Consider the following 20,113-nt stretch of genomic DNA (forward strand, 5'->3'; position numbering starts at 1 on the left):
GAACTACAATATAGTTTTTCTCCTTAGTTTATTCATAGTTTTTTAAGGTATATAACTATTTGAACTTAGACTTAAACTGCTGTCTGAAATAACTCTTGATATGATTTGTCATCTCGAAGCCTAAATTGATGGCATTTGCTGAAGATAGGAGATAATGTCGTGGAAAAGTAGTATGTGTGCAGTAGAAGACAGAACCTAGTACGTAGCTATGATGTTTTCAAAGTTTTGTGCAAAGTGGTATTTTCTAATTTATATAAGAGTATTATTTTTCTTAATAGTAGCCACGAGTTTGATATCATGCAAAGGCAATAGACTCGTTTCCTATTACATGGAACTAACATTGGTAATGGTCAAACGTGAGTGCATTTCATTCACCTCTGCCTGCAACTTCAGGTATAACAGGCACGATAATATGTATGTATTTAATTTTAACAAAAAGGTAACCAAGTAGCGTCGTTTATTTGTTATTAATCTATATTTATAATACCTCTGCATAATTAAATATAATTATATTAGGAATGTGAATGAGTTTATCTTATTTGTTGAATGGTCGGTATCATATCGAAATGGCTTATTGTTTTTATCATTGTAGGTAATCATAATAATATCTTTTTATAAAGAAAATGATTTGCATCGATATGTAACGAAAAGTATAGTGCTTTATTATATTAACAAGTAGTTTAATTGGTAAAATGTTAACAAACAACTCGAGGCAACACACCAATGACTTTTCCAAGTTATCTGTGTATTAGAAATGATCATATCATCAATATCATTTGCTCTAACGGTGAAGGAAAACATCGTGATGCAACCTTGCATGCCTGAGAGTTCTTTAGAACAGTTCTTGAAGTTATGCAGAGTCATCAACCCGCATTTGGCTAGGGTTTTGGACTCAAAGCCTAAAAACTTCCTCGTATCCTTGGAGGAGACCGTTGCCCAGCCGTTGGAAAGTCACGGGTAAAGAAAGGAATAACAAAATAACATCACACAAAAATCATCTCGCTCGGGGAAGCCCGTCGTAATTGGAACTCACTCAGGATAACTGCACGAAAGGTTTGCTGTTTTTGTGTTATATTCAAATAAGAGGTGGAGTAATTATATCTTTATACCTACCTACTTTTTGAATTGAAGACCACATGGGTTTATCGATTGACCAAATATGGAATTTATATGACAGGATGTGATCGTGCCAAGTGGTCTTCTCTAGTCTCTGACTATGAGAGAAAGGCCTGATTTTAAGTCATGTGAATGACAACTTTTTACATTAGAATTTAAAATAAAACATTGTAAAAAATCCGCAATAACAAGATTAACGTATTAGTACTCCTTTGTTACACTCGGTGTGCGATCTAAGGTTTTTTATTTTTAATTAAACTATTATCGTTTAATAAGATCTCCCGATGTTTTATTTTCCTAAATGTATTTTAAATTAAAAACCCGATACACAAGTTTATATCTATCTATTGTATTGATAATTGTGTTTTTCTTATTTATCTATTTAACTTGTCAAGTTTATCGATATAATAAGTATTGTGGGCGGTTAGTGTACGTAAATAAATAACAACAAAAAAGGCAGAGTTTTAAAATTTAAAATTACAACGTGTAGTTAGTGAGTGGCCACTCTGTGGTCAGTGTCACGATCTATAACTTTCCTTCATAAATACACGTGGTGTGGCTGACTAGCTGCTATTATTTACTCTGTGACATCCACCTGTCACAGTATCAATTAATAAGAGTACACTGACAGTTTTTTATCCGCGAATAGTTTAAGATATAAATAATAATTGCCAGGTATCGTTTGAATAGCTGTCGTGACAATATCACACGTGGTGTCAATTTCAATAAAGCAATTAAATTAATCTATTACTTGAGCAATTACTGTCCCGCAGCTGGGTAACAGTCTTCTCCTGGAATAAGATAGACTAGGTCTTGAATTCACCATGCTGGCCACGTGAAGGTTGGAGACCTTGCTTCCTTTCAAGAAATGTCTTTTAGTGTTACATCAAGAACTCTTCCCGGTTTCTGAGGTACATTTAGCGATAGTTTATCCATTCAATAGCATTTAAACTTATATTTAAAAAAACAGTTTGAATTGATAAACTGCCGCTAAATGTGCCTCAGAAACCGGGCGTCAGAGATGCCAGGCTCATGATGTTTTCCTTCATATCTTCTTATAGACTTCTAACTTTAAAAAGACGTTAGGAGGTTGTCTAAGGACAATTTGGTAGCCGTTTCAATCAAACAGCAACTTGCAGCTAATTAATCAACGCTATGAATAAACATAATTAGGATGTAACGTAGAGTCAGTTTCAAGCGCACTCAGTCGGTGCAGGTCCCTAATTATGTGTGTAATACACGAACTCAGTTAATTATCGCCTGTCACCCGTCACCGAGACTTACGACAGTACTGACAACACTGACAACACTGACAACACTGACAGTGCTTCATCGAGTGTGTCTCGTCGCAAGGAACGTTGCGGAACGTTGCGCAACACGTTATAATCGCCACTAATCGACTATCAAATGTTACAACATATAGGATACCAATTATTGTTACTACATACATACTAGTATTTACTGTGCTAGTGGTCGAATCAGTGGTCTATTAGTTTAATTCTCGGGTTACTGTAAACAAAACTTTTGTATTTTAGACCAAGGAATATCAAAAGTTTTTCAAGAGCCTTATGTAATTGGTGAACTTACCACCAGTTTCTGAGGTACATTTAGCGGTAGTATCTATTCAATGGCGTTTAAGTTCATATAAATACGACAGTTTGAACAGATAAACTACCGCTAAATGTGGCTCAGTAACTGGCCCAGCAGTAAGATAGTAATGAGTTAAAATAAATATTTTATATTAGTCAAATTAAGATCTTCAAATTTCTCATACGATTTGAAATGGACCTGTCGGACTCTCATAAATGTGTTAGGAATACAAAAATAGCTTTAAATCGAATTCTTGTTTTAAAGAAATCAAGTATTTTCTTATCACGAATCGTTTTACAATGATTTATTGGCGAGTGTTTACAAAACATGGTGGTAACAATTAAGCAATTAATCAAGCATCGGTAATGAGTTAACGACTAACGTCGGATGTCGATCATTGTGTGTAGTTGTACATAGGTACATGTAAACAACATCCACTAATTATATGATATATGTGCACACGCATCATCTATGTACCTATCCACGGCATTGGGTATCACTTACTCAAGTATAATTGTCGACCTTGAGGTTCGGGGTTCAATTCCCGACTCGCGCATTGATTTTAATTTATGTTAGAACATTTCTTCACAGTAGCCGGGACTTCGGTAAAATACGCAGTATGTGACAATGACTGCCTCTGTGGGGCGGTTGGTATTGTATGCGACTGCCGTGCTAGAAGTCTCGGGTTCGAATCCGGGTCGGGCCAAAAAAGTATTTCCTAAGATTTTTATGTTAAGAATTTCTTAGAGATTGCCCGGAGTTATTAAGTTGAGGACAAAGGTCTCTGTGCCTCGGAGAGCAGTAAAGCCGTCGGTCCTGCGCCCGACCTCTCTGGTCGTGTCGGTTATTCGTTCCACCGGGCTATGAGAGTGAAGAAATAGAGAGTGTACCTGTGTATTGTGCACACACTTGGACATTATAAACAAAGTCCTGCACCGTTGGCCTGTTTTTATGTTGGTCTACAAAAAGAGACAATACTAATGTAGCGTTAGCATCAAAATATAAATTAGCTTTCCCTACTTCTAAATAAGTATCGATTAGCTTATCAAAAATTAACTGAAATTATTATTTTAAGAGTTGTTTTCAGACAAAATCTGTCATTTTATCTATGGGATATATCTCGCTTGTCAATAAACAGTGCAACTAGTCTGAACGTAATGGTTTTGTCATGATGTATGTATGTTGTATTTCACAAGTGATAGTCTCTATAGTTAGTTAGAATGAGTAGTGAATCAGTGTGTGCGCCAATCGCGAGCGAATGTAGTTAGATATGCGCGCCGCGATAACGACCGCCATCGTGTGACTGGCTGATCTGCATACACATACATACATACATACATACATACATACATACATACATACATACATACATACATACATACATACATACATACATACATACATACATACATACATACATACATACATACATACATGCTCTACACTATCATACAGTAATGTGAGGTGACATATTGCTCAATTGATATATGAACAAGTACAGCTAACAAAAATGCGTCCCACTAAACTTTGATCGATATTTGATCAATATGACTGAGCAATATCATATATTAGACGTATTGTTCATGTTTAAGAATTTGCTATGAGTTATTTTGAAAACATTATGAGAAATTCAGATGACTCTGTGATAGATACATTTGGCTAATGGACATGGATTAAAAATCAAATATTTTGTATTAAATTTATTGTGAGAAGATAGTAATATACAATGTAGAGAATGGTAGAGTCTCTACACATATTTCTTTGCGAGTGAGTTATTAGTTTGATAACGAGTGCGGTATGACAGACTGTCTGACGCGACAGACATGCGATCACCAGCTGAGTGCTCACGTTGTATGATCTGTATGCCACCAACTAACAGCGACTATGATGTGTGAGCTAATGTTAGTGTAGCTGTAGAACAATACAGTGAGTGTGGTGAGTGTGGTGACAGTGGGTGCGGGCCGGCGCGCTCACGTGCGCGCTCGGTGAGTGGCGCACACTCGCGCATGCGCATTAGCATTAGATAGCGCGCGCTAGAGACGCGGGGCGTGCGCGGCGCCCGCGGGGGGCGGGGGAGGCCGCCGGGGGCGTGGCCTCGCCTCGCGATTGGCCGCCGCATGCAAATGCGCGCGCCGCCTGCGCCCGCGCAATCACGGCCGCTGCCATCGCGGACCCACCATTGTTTCAGCGCAAAAACTGGCGAAGCTCCGAGCTCGTTTGTCGGGAACATGCGCGCGCAAAAACTGCGGAATGCGCATAACAAGAAACTGCAAAAAAGGCCGGACGACGCGGCGCTTTTTACTTGCGATTTATGTCCCCGCGAGTCCTCGCGCACATCACCCTCGCGGCGCGGAGTGCGGGGGGGAGGGAGAGGCACTCCCGCTCTGCGCTGAGTTATCCTAACATCGCTTAGCCTGTCGTCGGCGGGCGCACGCTCGCAGCAAAAACGCCTCAGCCGGCTACTGAACCCGCGGTTTAAATTGCACGCTCTAAGAGGTTGTGAGCACGGGCAATTGGCAACAGGGCCATTACTTTTAAATCACATTTACATTGAATGCTACGTCGGGCCGCGACGCTCAATTAAAATACGGCACTAAATTAACAGACGCGCCCGCTGGCGGCCATTTGTACGATTATCGCTGCGCGCACGCATCATGCGCTCTCTGGACTCCACACTGTACACTGAGGAGAGTGAGCAAAGTGCGCAGAGTGAGCAGTGCGCGGCGTCACACTCGCCGCTCAAACAAATAGTTAATCATTACAATAACTAGTCGGAGCTGTTCACCGCGAGTCGCGACACCGCATCATAATAACTACTTACTTATTATCCACAATACATTGTCATCTGCTCTCACACTTTTTGTTAACATGCGACAAGTTGAACTCTACCTAATATGGAAACATTTTTTGGGGATATTCATTGAAGATACTACTCAAGACTCACTTACATTTCCCATGACGCTCTGGTTCAAAGATGCAGATGTATGCAAAAATTTTAAAAATATTAGGTACTCCACAAGACATTCTTGAAAAACTCTAATATTGTAGAGTCTGCGAGATACACTACTCGTTAGGCATTGTTCAAACGCTGCAATTTGGTTTCATTGTGCATTTCAAACACAGTGCACGGTTAACCAAATTGGCCGGCTAGAGCGGTGTCTGCCCGGACAAGGCGCGCTCTGGCCACCAGCCAACGAATAGAAAACACATCACACACGTTTGTTCTACCCACTATGACTAAGGGTGTGGGCAGACTAGGCTGATTGTTTGCTACGGGGTATTTTTTAACTACTTTACAAAGGCTATGTAAATGCATGAGAACCTTAATTCGCTATTGAGTGTTCAATATATAAAAACATACAGTTTTTTTTAATATCTGTAATTGAGGCCTATACACCAATTAAAATAAGCATGAACTAAGTTATGTTTGACAATGGTGTTGATTCCAAAACGTTCCTGGAGAGATTTTTTTGAGGTAGAGCTTATTCAAACTCGAAAATATTCTTCATACCAATCTAGATCTTAAATCAAAAGTGTTCCACGAAATCTTTGGTAGTGAAAATGTAAAAAAATTACATAAAAATCGTTCAGAATGTATGGCAAACAGTTTGTCCAATACAATTCCTACCTAATATTATTAATTCATATTGGTTAGGGAGTGAAGTTGATCGTTTAGTCCCGCGAGACGGCGCGTAATATCACTGAACAAACTTCGTTACAACCACACAATATGATTGTATTTGCCTAGGATTCAACACATACATACATATGTACATACATACATACATACAAGTAACAACGCTAGCTACCCTATTGTGTTGACTTGGTTAGAATTAATTAATAGGTATGAGACTGTTGAGTCATTCGATGAACGAAGTACAATTGATTAGATAATTTGAATCTATTTTTGTTTGTGGTACTTAGTTAAAAATCGATTTCTATTTATGTCACTGTAAAGATTGTTGATAAATGTAAGGACTACAGGTGAATATACAATATGGATGGTAAAACAAATAAGAGATGTACTGATCATTAAGCTAATGTTATGATCGTTATTAGTGCAGTTGCATCTCCATGTAATGTGTTAGTGAATACATCAGTAATGGTCGGTCCATGAGCGTATGTTAAACTGTCCATAATCACTTGTGAATAAAAACGTTTGGCGAAAGCGCCGAGCCGCCGAGTAAGGGCCACAATCAAACCAACAGCGTTTCTTATCACTGGCAGTGCGGTGATTGCGCGTTAATTACCTGCTCTCGTGGCCCATCACGCGACACCTCGTTACACCCTGCCTAATGAGTGCACTACATCGTGTACATGTGCGTGGAGCGGGTGCAGGCGACCGAGGCGACCGAGGCGACGCGCCTGTATAAACAACCTTCATTATTTCATCTCGCATTAGATTCGTTCCGAGTACGCATTCGTATTCAATTATGCGCCTCTACAAAAACTAGTCGCGCATTTGAATGACGCGGCCTCGTTACCGCACATCTCCGCGCGGCTCCGCACCGCTCCGCACCGCGGCCGCGCGCCCAATTTACAAATAAAACGCGGGGAACGTCCGGCCAAGCAAAAACTGACCGCACTCCTCCCCGTGCATATGAATGGACGCGCTTTTTTGCGCCTCGCCGGGGGCTTTAATATGTCGCACGTAATCACTGCACGATGACCCACGCACTTCACTCAACTAACTCTACATGAAGTAACAAACTCATCGTTTTCAAATAGTTCTCTAAAACTAACTGCATAAATTATAAAAACAGTCATATATTTTGACCTCTAGTGTCAAATTGTTTACAAAACACATTACATTAAAGCCAGTAAATGTGTTGTACAATATTTCAACGCTGTCAAAAGTCACCAGCATGTAGTAATATATTTAACTTCCCGACATAAGTCACTAACATAGTAAAGGTATAGTATTGACTGTGTATTGTTTACAACCGTGGGCAGAGTGGGTATAGTGGGTACAGTGGGTAGACACAACAACACGCCAGGCATCCGGTGCAACCGGTCTAGTGTTCAAATACACACCCGCGCATGCGCAACCAACACAAAAAACTATGGCAAAATTATTTTAGCTCTACTATCATATGACTATGGTTATTTTACGTCCACATTAACCTGACTGATTGACTGTCTGATAGACTTCATACCTAAGTACTTAGCATGTGTATAACCAAATTTTTTATCGAGCTGCTAAACCTAATTTGAATTATTTTGGTTAGACGTACAACTGCGGTATCTTATTAACCGACTCCAAAAAAGAGCAGGAACTCAATTCCCCGATTACTCAAAGACGCTTTTGACGGCTGACCCCAGTACTGTGCAACATTGAGAATATTTTTCCATATTGAAGGAGATCTTATTATATTAAAAAAATATATAAGAAATTCTCATCAAACAAGATAAATAATGTAATTTATTTCAAATTGTTAATAATTGTAATTTATAACATAAAACGATCTACATTGACATTTAAAACTATAACAAAGCTTAATTAACACAATATCATATCCATATGTACCATATATTGCAATGTATAACTAATATTACTTAGATAACATCGCGACCAGGGTGGCAAGTGATACCGGGTGATTTGTTAGTTAATTACTGTTAACACCTTTTATAAAACTGCCTCGCAATTAATTTAAATAATCTTGGTACATTAGATATAGTGGTTGTCGTAATATTTATACCATGAACATAACTAGTACTTGTATTAAAATTATGAACAAATGCCATTTATGCAAGATATTATAATATATTATATTCGTCTTGCTTCGGGCTGTAAAGTCATTAAAACTTAATGAACAGTATTGTGAGCATTTTATTCAATAATTTTAAAACATAAATGTCAGAACTGAAAAGTTATTGCATACCTAGTTCGGTTTTTATTCATCTTCGTAAATTCAATCATTGAATTGTGTTTTGATAACTTTTGACTGTGAAAGGTGTCACAGCTACAGTTAGTGTGTGCTTGCTACACACAAATTCGGTTCGGCCTTACCGGCCGGCAAAACCGAATATGTGTAGATGAACCCGATGAGCACAAGCCGAACAAGTGAATCGAGTCGGTTTCGTTATTGCCGAACCGAATATGAATATAGCAAGCGTCACATGCGATGAGTGTGAGCGTCATATTAGCGGCTCTGGGTCCTCGGGCGAGTGGGAGCTGGCGACGAGTGGCGACGAGTGGCGACGACATCAGATCGTCTGATTATGTAACGAGCACGGATTCACCGGCGACCGCTTTTTTCTGCTCTCCGCGAACCGAACGCGCATCGTACATTCATCAGATTATCTATCTCCTTCCACACTACTTCATATGAATTTATAATACAGCATTGTTTAATTTCACATGTCATCTCGTACCGCGTATTTGCGCTGTTTTTGCGCGCTAATCGTATATACCATCTATTCAATTAGCTAAATGAATTCAGTGCATCATGTCAAAGCGTATGACTTTCGCCGCTTGCGCCAAAGCGTATGAGAAAAACGTTTAACCGCGCCACAGTCAACTGTCCGTTGTATTGTTGGGAAATGTTGATGAAATTGTTCCTTGTTACATTGTATGCAGTACCGGAGCATATATTTAAAACTTATTGCTGTGTCTACTTTGATGGATTGTGGGATAAACCTTCTAATCATACACAGTAAACCTATCGTTTTATTTTATGGTGTTAAGAGAGAGAGGAGATTTAATTAAGGGAAGGGGTCAAAGATATGTTAAATATACGGAAGAGCAAGATTTACAATAGACGTAGTACTAATGCCGTAGACGGAAACGAAACACGAGGAAATAATGATGAAACCGAAGCTAAGTAAGTACCTATTTAAAACTGCCTGAATACGATTGTTCATCCGACCTTTAACTCAAAGACGCTGAAGGCTCATATATGATGACTATAATATTTTTATAGCTAGGTGGTCGAAAGTCGATAGTGGTAGACAATCACGCTACTGTACGGAACCATACAGTTGCGTACCTGCAGGACTCTCGTTTAATTAGTACGTTCTTTCAGTTTAACCCTCATACATATTGAAATAATAATATTACCAACACAGTATTTTTTGCACTTCTGATTACGCCTTCAAAAAGAAAGGTCAAATAAAATTTATTACGTTTTAATTAATTACCAAAATTAAAAAATAACATGTCATATTTAATTATGTTTTTATGCTATGACTATAACTAACAATCAGAACTAAACAAAAACAATATTTACTAGAGATGAAACGGATAGCAGTTTGGCCGGATACCGGATACCGGATATTCGGCCTACCACCTGGCCGGATAGCCGGATATCCGGCCGCCGAATATTCGGCGGACCTTAGCCGTTTGGTGCAGCGCACACACACTTGGCGTAGGCGACGTGCGAACGACCGGGTGGCCTCGGTTTGATTCGGGTCTTTTCGTTGATGAGCGAAGTTAGCAATTCTTTCATTCATTGACTTATTGTGTCGATTGCAGTGCAGACACGTGCGTGACTTTAGGTTATTATTTCATTGTGCTATTGTTATTTGAAAATTTCAAGTTCTTAAGTCTTACTAAATAAAGTAAATAATTACTAAACAATTTTTTTTATCCAGACCTTTTTTTATTTCGGCCGGATGTCTATCCGGCCGAATAGTAGTTATCCGGTATTCGGCCGGATAGTATTAAAGCCGCCGGATAGGCCGGATACCGGATAGTTACCGGATATCCGTTTCATCTCTAATATTTACACGTCTCTAATTAAATATTTAAATCGAATTGGACCACACATGGAATAATTTCTGATGCAATGGGTAAAAGTTTTTTATTAATGAAATAACATAAATAAATGTAATAACAAAATATAAAATTTATTTTGAATTCCAGTTATCTCCTCTCATCAGGTAGAGACCTAAGCGTTGCTTCAAGGATAATTTCCTATTATAAATGTGATTTCTATCAATTAAAATAATAATATAAGTACATTCATCAGCAATATATGTATTGACATTTTCATTTCATAAAAGTACGAATGAAAATGTGACAGTGTATATGTTACTGTAAAAGCCCGAACGGTGGTAAATCCTAAGATTTTCCGGTATAACCTAAGATTTACCAACTCGCAATGGTAAAAGTCCGAAAAATTCTTTTATTTCAAACTTTTACCTATATTCACTTGATGATGTCGAGATGTCGCCGGATCCTCCTAACCTAACCTACCCATGTCGCTTTGCCCAAAAGTCCTTCTTTATAACTATGTCACAGTATATAATTATACCGTGAAATAGTTATAAACATTGTTATGAAGAAGGATTTTTTTATATATCGTAACATAGTTTTTAAACTCTGGCTTGTTCGGACTTTTACCATTGAGAGTTGGTAAATCTTAGGTTTTACCGGAAAATCTTAGGATTTACCACAGTTCGGGCTTTTACAGTAACATATACATATATCTCGTGGACTATACTATGAACTAAAAAGCTTGACAAGTTGACAGAGGGCGTTAACAATTAAGTAGATAACATCTAACTATCAAATAACTTATAAACGTCCAGAAAATTCAAACAAAACAGCTCTCCAACTAAATAAAGATATATGTAGTTAAAACTGTTGTACCCATATTTATGACTATTACAACTTACTTTATGACAAACAAAATTATGAGTTTTGTATGAAATATTGTAGTTTCGTAGAATATGACAAGAATGACAGTTTATGTCATACTCAATCAAGTGCACTTAAATTACTATTTTGAACTTTATATAAATTGCTAATGCATCGTAAATAATGTGAAATAAAAATAAATTAATATAAAGTTATTAATCAATTGTGTATGTGTGGTCTTGCTATTTTTTATGAATAATGCACGTTTGGCGCAGTGGGTACACTGGTCACCTCGCTGCAATATCCATAGCGCAGTGGCAGGTTCGAATCCCACCCGGGACAAATATTTGTGTGATGAACACGCGTGTTTGTTTTCAGCCTGTTTGTAAATGTTTGTAAATGTAAATCTATCTAAGTCTATCTAAATCTATTTAAAAGTATATAAGTATGTTTATCAGTTGTCTGGTTAAGTACAAGACCTGCTTAGTTTGGAATCGGATGACCGTGTGTGAGCAGTCCAAAAATATTGAAATATTTATTTTTACTTAATAATACATATGTATTTAATGACTAGAGCCGCCGGCCTAGCCGCCCGCGAGTTAGTCCGCGTGGAAACCCTTCATGCGTAAATCCCGATTCCTCGGAAACTCCGGGATAAATAGTAGCTTATGTGTTATTCTGGGTCTTAGCTACCTACATACCAAATTTCATTGTAATCGGATCAGTTGTATTTGCGTGAAAAAGTAACAAACATCGATACATACATACATACATTCTCACAAACTTTCGAATTTACAATATTAGTAGGATTAATTTGCGAGGCGGGTGTACGTCGGTGTGTCGTGTTGATGCGCGCGCGGTGCCGTACGTCAGCCGCTCGTGGGTGCTCGGCTGTGCTCGGCTCAGATCGGATACGATCGCGCCGCGACCCATTCATTAAGATGCTAGTTAGTGTCATATTTAATTAACTTTGTGAAGTATTAACGTTAAATATGATCTCGTGTGGGTCAACATCTGATCGTAAAAGTATCGGTTACACGATAAAGTGTGTGTAATCTAAACATACCTACATATTATATACTTAACTGAAAGGTACACAGTCCGGACGGATCGGGCTGAAATTTGGCATTCAAGAATATGTTATGACGTTGGCATCCGCTAAGAAAGGATTTTGATCAATTTTATCCCCAAGGGGATAAAATAGGGGATGTAAGTTTGTATGATAATTCTGTCACAAACTATGCAGACGAAGTCGCGGGCAAAAGCTAGTTTTAATTATAAGTCGTCCTGTACGTTATTAGGAATATTTTTTCAATTTCTTTAATATTTTAAATATTTATAAAAATCGAAACAAAATCATAAATGTATCTAGTCAGTTAAGAAGCAGTTAGGTAATAAATCTGAGTTGTTTGAAACTAATAGCCGCATTGTGTTACGATGCGTGTCGGCACTTGCATACTCTTGCATACTCTTGCATATTCTAATTTATAGTGTTCACAGTTTTATTGCCTGCTCGTCTAATAAATATGCACTATTTATAGTGTTGCACCATATGTTTATGTTTGCACATGGTAATATGGTCAATGGTGTCGTTCTCACGTTTTTTCCTCTATGCAAAATGACTGGATAATATATGCTCTTGTACTTTGTACTGCAATGCGAACATCAGGATTAGCTAATTGTTTGATATTATGGATGTAAGGGTAAAGTGTGGGCTATCTAATAGATAGATAAAGTGATAGATAATGTAGGAAACCAACTGATAAAGCTAACTGTTACTTATTCAGAAGTGGTGAATCCGGCCAAAACTGTACGTTTTTACACGGACGAAACAAAAGGTTCTCCAGTCGATTGAGAGCACGATTAAGAGTTTTATGATAGATTAGATTATACAAAGTTCTCGCTAAGCTTATTCATAAGCCGTTCAGCAATGTACCTGTTAGTTATTTTAATTCATTCCTCTTGTTACACATGTTCTTCTTGTTATTAAATTAAAATTATCCCCTTTTTTACATCATGACAAACAGATATCTACATTGTATGTTACTGAGTTAAATCTATGAAATACAACAGACTTATGCCCGGTTTCTGAGGTACATTTAGCGGTAGTTTATCTATTAAATAGCGTTTTTTTTGTATGAGTTTAAACGCTATTGAATAGATTAACTACCGCTAAATGTACCTCAGAAACCGGGGGTAAATACTTTAAACAACCATAATTCAGAATGCCTGACCACCAAACATGGTACACTTGTTTACGTATGAATGCTTTCTGATATGTTTAACAGAAAAACTTTGAGAACGTCTGTATCTAGTTAACTATGTAAAGAACACGTGAAAAACATAAAGAAAGTAGTATGTTAGTGCAGGACTTACGAAGAACCGTTGTGAGCCGTCACAGGTCGGCGGCGGCGGTCACTCCTTTATTAAATACAGTTACATTCTGTGCGTTTTTGCACCGCGCCAGGTTACGCTTCCCACGGTGATAGCTCCTGATAGCGGAGTACTGGAGGTAACCCTTATCGCTCGCGTTGAGCGGTGTTCACAGCAGCACAGCATCAAGCAGGACCGGTCATCTTGATAAATATGTGTACATTTTCATAATTTTCACGTATCGGCGTGTTGCGGCCGGTTACCGCGTCGTGACCGGCCGGTATCGCGGATCGGCGCGGGCGCGGGGCGGGCGCGGGGCGGCGCGGCGCGGCGCGGCATAACTCGCGATCATTATTGGCGATACAGCGCGACTGACTTATTGATTCCACCTTCAATTAGAGCCCCGGTGCGCGGGAGGCCGCTCTATCTATCTGTGGGCTTCCTAATAAATTGCAATAAAGAAAATTAACTATTTATTAAAAATAAACTATTGAACATCGGCGCACGCGCGTGCCCCGGACCCTCTGATAACGTTTTAATATTAAACAAATTCTTTAACCGATGGTAGCGATTAATATAAACTTTCCTCTACACGCTCGCTCGCTCTTTTTAACATTGTAACACACAAACGGACAAAGAGATGTGCATTTAACATAACGTAGATAAAGCGGCGAGACATTTGGCTGCACTATCGTACGATAAGTCAAGCGTGATCGCTATCTGTGAGCAAGAATTAACGAGGCAGGAGTGTCGCCGCATAAAAATGTCGTTTATATTTTATAAAATAGAGCCGAATAATAGTAAATATTCAGGCGGAGGGACGCGTTAATACTAGTTAATAGACTTATCGTGCGCTCGGCGTTTATCGCGATGCGCCGAAACAGTGCGTACGCGCAGGTGTGTAGCGCGCACTTAATGTCAGCGCGGCGCGGCGCGGGCGCGGCGCGGGACCGGGCGCGGGACCGGGCGCGGAGCCGCCGGCGCTAACCGCTAACGGTACCCGCTCGACTCCCGGTTGCTACATTTTTTATGCCATTTCTCCGTGAACTTGAACTTTGAAGTGCAATTGGAGGAAAGTAAACGCAGGGGCGATCGCTGTAATTGCAAATATCAGTCCAATTTAAAATACTTTCTCCCTGTTTTTAGCTCGTAGCGTAGTATTAACGCTGCTCGTTTATAAAAAATAGAATTGTAAAGAAAGCAGGTATAATTGTTGACCCTGAGGTAAAGGTCAGTCGTCTACGGCTAACTGTACCTGAGCGTCACCGTGCTCATATTACTTTACAATTATAACTAGCTACTAAGAAGTACACAACGCACTCTGTAAAATCACAATGCTCGCGTATTTTATTTTCTTTTTTATCCTATCTTCATAAATCACAAAACAGGTGTAACATAATTAATTAATATAAAATTGCAACATATATGTATTTGTAGTTAGGCAGATGCCACAGCATACAACAAACTCACCATATCATTAAAGGTTCCCATTGCAATACAACTTCACATCAAAAAGCACTTGTAACCAAATATTGTCACGTTAGAGTGTATCAGCCACATCGGTCACTTCAGTCAGCAGTCGGTCAGTGGTCGGTCAGTGGTCGGTCGCGTCGGGTCGGTAGGTCAGTGCGCGGGCGCAAAGGTTGCGCGCGCACCGTGCGCTTTCACCACGACGAACATACTACAATACTTATTATATCACTCAGCGCATTAGTGATAATAACACGTTATCTTTGAACAAAACTCTTATCACATAAACAGCGACGATTGGCGTCATTATTTTCCCTTGGGATTAAAACATACACACCCATGTATTAGTCAAATTCTGTGCGAACATAAGGCGTCTGTGTTATCGTTACTTAGGATAAAATACTTATCTTAAGATAATAAACTTAATGAATGTAACATTGTTATCAGCTCATTGAATTCTGTAGTTTTTTTCCAAATTCGTTGCACATTAGATGTTTTGTTGTAAACACTTTGTTAGCTAGTCATCGTGACGTTCTGAAACGTTTAACCAAAACGTGATGTCGATGGTTTACAGTGAATGTCAAAATTTCATATGAAATAATTTTGACACACTGACCATAAATGGGATAGCATAATATGTACCTTTAAACCTTAATAAACCACATTTGCATGGGTCGCTTTCTAGGGCAAAATGTATAGCGTAGACCTGACCACAATCTATGAATTATGCATTATGCAATAAGTTCAACTGGCAAGCAATTTTGGAGCGAACTTAGGCGCTTAACACACTGCCCCGCACCACGCAGCGTAGCGCGTGAATGCGTGTTCGAACGTTGCTTGTAAGTATCTCCGTTTGTATGGAAAACACGCATAGTCTAACACACAGAAAATGCATCCACGCGCGTTCATGCGGATCACGCGCGTTCGTGCGTTTTCCATACAAACGGAGATACTTACAAGCAACGTTCGAACACGCATTCACGCGCTACGCTGCGTGGTGCGGGGCAGTGTGTTAATCGCCTTACATCAGAATATTGAAATACTACAGCGTCGTTGTTATGGGTTTACATCAGTGAGTTAGTCACGGTACTGATAGAGGGTAGACAGACAAATTGTGTCAATAAATAAACAAATTAAAACATTGATATTAATTGAGCGTCGTCACCGGGCGCTGGCGGTCGCCGCGATCGGACGTTAATTAGATAATGGGAGCAGTATGAGGTAGATTGTGTCCACACACCACGCCGAGCCACGCCGCACCACGCCGCGCCCCGCCGGGCAGACCCGCGACATCACACTCACTTGTTAACTGATGTTAATATATGTACATCGACTTATTATTAATTATATCACTCTTAGCAACAAGTCAATTAAGAATGAAAAGCACGTGAAAAGGTAAGGCTACATTTTTGGGCTTCAACACTGTCAGCTGACAGTCAAAAATCTATCATTTTTGAAGGCCCCCTTACTATCGCCTATACGTTCTTTAACAACAAGTAAACCATTTAAACCATTTATAAGTAATTGTTGTATTCCTCAATTCTAGAAGAATTATGATACTAATACAATACTCTGTGTTGAGGCAGAGTCGTTCGTAGAGTTGCTACCAATCTGTCAACACGACGATATTGCAGTGTCATCTACAATGATGTGAAATGACGTTATAAGTGTGACATTTATTTTAGTTTTAATGCTTACTCATGCTAAGGGGGAGAGTTCTGCTCATTGATTAATCTACTTTCAATAAAAACCAAAAAGACAATTTACTGACTATTTTGTTTCTCCGTCGTGATTTTGATGCTGTTATAGTATAAATACTGATACAATTATGATGTAAAATTCTGTATTTGTGTCATGACTTTTATTTAGTTGATTCAGAGTATGATGAGCTCTACTATAATTAACTGGGACCGGCAAGTATGTGTGTTTGTGTGTATGTTGATAAATAGCGTCATTAGTAAATGTCGATAGTGTAGATAACAAACATACGACATGTTCGTAGTTTTACATGAAACTATCGATAGCAATGTATCGCTGTCGCCGATCACACAGCAGATACCGCTCACCTCTCCGCGATATGTTATAATTATCTAGATCATACACAATGTTACACTAATAGAAAACTAATCTGATGTTATCAGTGATGACTATCAAGTGGCGACCTTCGACGTGGTCCGGCTCAAGGAACCTCGCTCGTCAGTGTGCAGAGTGTGGTGTGTGCTGTGATGTACTGAGTGTAGGGAGCGAGCGGTGTAAGTGTAGAGCAGTGGCCGGTGTGTGTGCGAGTGAGGAGCGTGCGAGGCGCTTCACTGGCTCCGAGTGAGACGTGCGCCCGCGCAGGGCACTACACAAAAACTATCAAACTACCGCCAATTACAGTAGCAACTAGTTTTTAAGTCGCGAGAACTTTCTTCCATTTCCATATTCATTACAAAGAAAGGGTGAAATTATACTCGCTCGCCATGAATATGCTAACGGCTGCGTGGTAAATGTTAAAGTTGAATAACACTGCGTGGGGACGAGGCGGGCGGCGCGGCGGCGCGCGTTGCGTGCGCGCGACTGATTTATGCCGGACGCCTGACGGAGCCGCTCTATCGTGCCGCTGACGGACGCCGGATTAACCGTGCGCTCCTACTTATAGAAAGTAATCTACATATTAATTATACCGACGACTACCACAAAAACTGGGAAAAAATATAATTAACTGAGGTTCTGCGTGTTTGAATAATCGTTACATTTCATGTTAAGCTATTTATGTGCACATAAAAACGATCAGTGCGCCGCCGCCGGCCGCGCTGCCCGCCGGCTGACGAGCTGGACGTGCCGCAATCATATCTCGACCGACATCTAGGAGCGCGGCGCACTCTATACCAGGAGCGTCAGCAGACGCTCGCAAACAAGCGACAAACAGATGCGACGAGGTCTCTACGTGGACGTGCTGCGGCGCCGCTACCCACCACACACACTACCTACTGCACCTTTAACAAACTTGTATTGTGTTTGCGCTCCGGAGTCGCCAGGGAGGCTGGGGGTGCGGCGAAGTGTGCGCGGGGGGCGGGGGGGGGGGCGCGGAGCGCGGGTCAAGTAATGATACATTCGCACGCCGAAGTGAGGCGCGAGGTAATAATGAGTTATGTACGTGATCCAATTATTTGGGCGCGCGCTCATTACGCGCTAAGTGTGAAATATGGCCGGCTTTATTACTAACATCGCTGACTCGCCACCCCGGGGGGCGGGCGGCGGCCGGGGGCGGAGGGGGAGGCATCTGCAGCGCTGCAACTGTGCTCCACTAAATCATAATAATGTAAGGTGCGGAGCGAATACGGGTCGTGAAAGGAGTTGCGACTATTTTTACGTGATATAGAGGAGGAGGCGCCACCCCCGGCACTCCGCCCGCGGCACATAACTACCGAGTTAAGGAAATTTTCCTTGTTCAATTTAACAGGTGTAGCGGGACCGTGTGCTCGCCGCTACCAGACCTCACACACTACACCGCCCTGCCTGAGCTACAGGGAAACAGTTTAACATGCATCACATGTAGGGACAACCACTCGAATAACGAACGATCTTGATGAGCAACATCTGAACGTAGTTTTCATACAATGTAAGAGTGATGTCTACTTATACCCTTCTTAACCGGTTGACTTCTTGTATCTGATCGTCTTTATCACTTAAATTACAAAAGTTATATATTTTGTCATAGATCAGCCAAAGAAGTCGATTCTCTTAAAGATTAAAAAGCAATACACAGATCGCGATGAGTATTTGATGAAGTGCAAGGGGGTGGTTTCAAAGAGCTCGTGATAAATATGAGTGGAGAGGTAGGAGCTATCGTCATGAAGAATAGTTCGTGCGTCAATAAATCGCGCTAACGCGTTAGTAGAGGCGATACTTTAAAGATTTGTGTCGGCGGAGTGTGGGGCCCAACTCGCCGGAGTTATTCCATTAATTAAAGCCGGCGCGGGGCTCCGCGACACGCCGCCCGGGCCCCGGGGCCCCGCCACCCCGCCACCCCACCCCGCGCAAAAACAAAGCAAGCAATAACGAGCGCAGGGCTGCAACAATGCCGATTTATGACGACTGTTATATACCGTACAGCGTATACCTGCGCATTCCTCGCTCAACTTACGTCGTTACATTCACAAGTATTTGCTAACGATTCAACTTGTATGACTTCAATGATATTGTCATGACGCTGGGACATATCGAGGTGCTCCAATGACTTCAGATATTGCACAAGTTGCTACAAATACTGTCCACAACGATGTTTGCAGCACACAGTGTCAGAATGTCCTAAAGTTTTGCAGCGAATAACCATATGTTGGTGAAAATGCGCTGTTTGTGTGTTGGTACGTCGGAACATTGTCACAAATGGTTTACTTAGTCATTATACTAGTTAGGAGAGTGACGTTTTCACACGTATCGCTGCACAAACGTTTACTAAAACTCCTGACAGCTTTATCACAATAGTGTTCACATAACAAACAATCAAGTTGATCTGGAGCTGACTTCAACATTTCAAAAATACATTTGTTTGGACCACGACTTTCATTGAGGGGAGACTTCATTCAGTTCTCACGATGCTTTTTCCAAAAATTAGAAATATTCCTTATTTCCCAATTATTCAAATGTTGTTAATAATATGAGTAAACAATGAGCTGCATCATTCAGCGCAACCCTGCGGCGGGCGGGCGTGCGGGGGGGTGAGGGCGGCCGGCGAGGGGCGAGGGGGGTCGCACGCTGTTAGAATAAAACATTATTCATAAATAGGATATTACGGCAGGTGGTGCCGCCCGCCCAGTGCAGCCCGCCCGCCCACACACACACACACACACACACACGACGTAATATTATAGTCACGTTTACATAGGATTTAACTAGTGGAGGGTTTTAAATTTTGTATTTAGTGTCTGTGTTTGATGTTATATTGAAAGTTTTTATAGCGGATTTCATTGATTCGTAGTTGGTCTCGTACAAGTCTTT

The 20,113-nt window shown here is 40.4% G+C and overlaps 2 protein-coding genes across 5 annotated transcripts in view; one reads left to right on the forward strand and one right to left on the reverse strand.

The window, feature by feature from the left end:
* The window catches only part of LOC142975305 (protein nubbin-like), a 171,995-nt gene that overhangs the window by 109,726 nt on the left and 42,156 nt on the right, over nucleotides 1-20,113 (reverse strand). For 2 of the 3 annotated variants that reach the window (XM_076118072.1, XM_076118070.1), the window contains exon 1: nucleotides 15,131-15,166. The exons of the other annotated variant lie outside the window; for it this stretch is intronic. In XM_076118072.1, coding sequence (XP_075974187.1) covers nucleotides 15,131-15,151 — 21 coding nt within the window. In that variant the 5' untranslated portion in view covers nucleotides 15,152-15,166. Of the gene's footprint in view, nucleotides 1-15,130; nucleotides 15,167-20,113 lie in introns of those variants that run through there. 3 annotated transcript variants of the gene reach the window in all.
* The window catches only part of LOC142975306 (uncharacterized), a 71,534-nt gene that overhangs the window by 38,393 nt on the left and 13,028 nt on the right, over nucleotides 1-20,113 (forward strand). The gene's annotated exons all lie outside the window — the stretch shown is intronic.

Source organism: Anticarsia gemmatalis, chromosome 9 (assembly GCF_050436995.1).
Source record: "Anticarsia gemmatalis isolate Benzon Research Colony breed Stoneville strain chromosome 9, ilAntGemm2 primary, whole genome shotgun sequence".
Lineage (NCBI taxonomy): Eukaryota > Metazoa > Arthropoda > Insecta > Lepidoptera > Erebidae > Anticarsia > Anticarsia gemmatalis.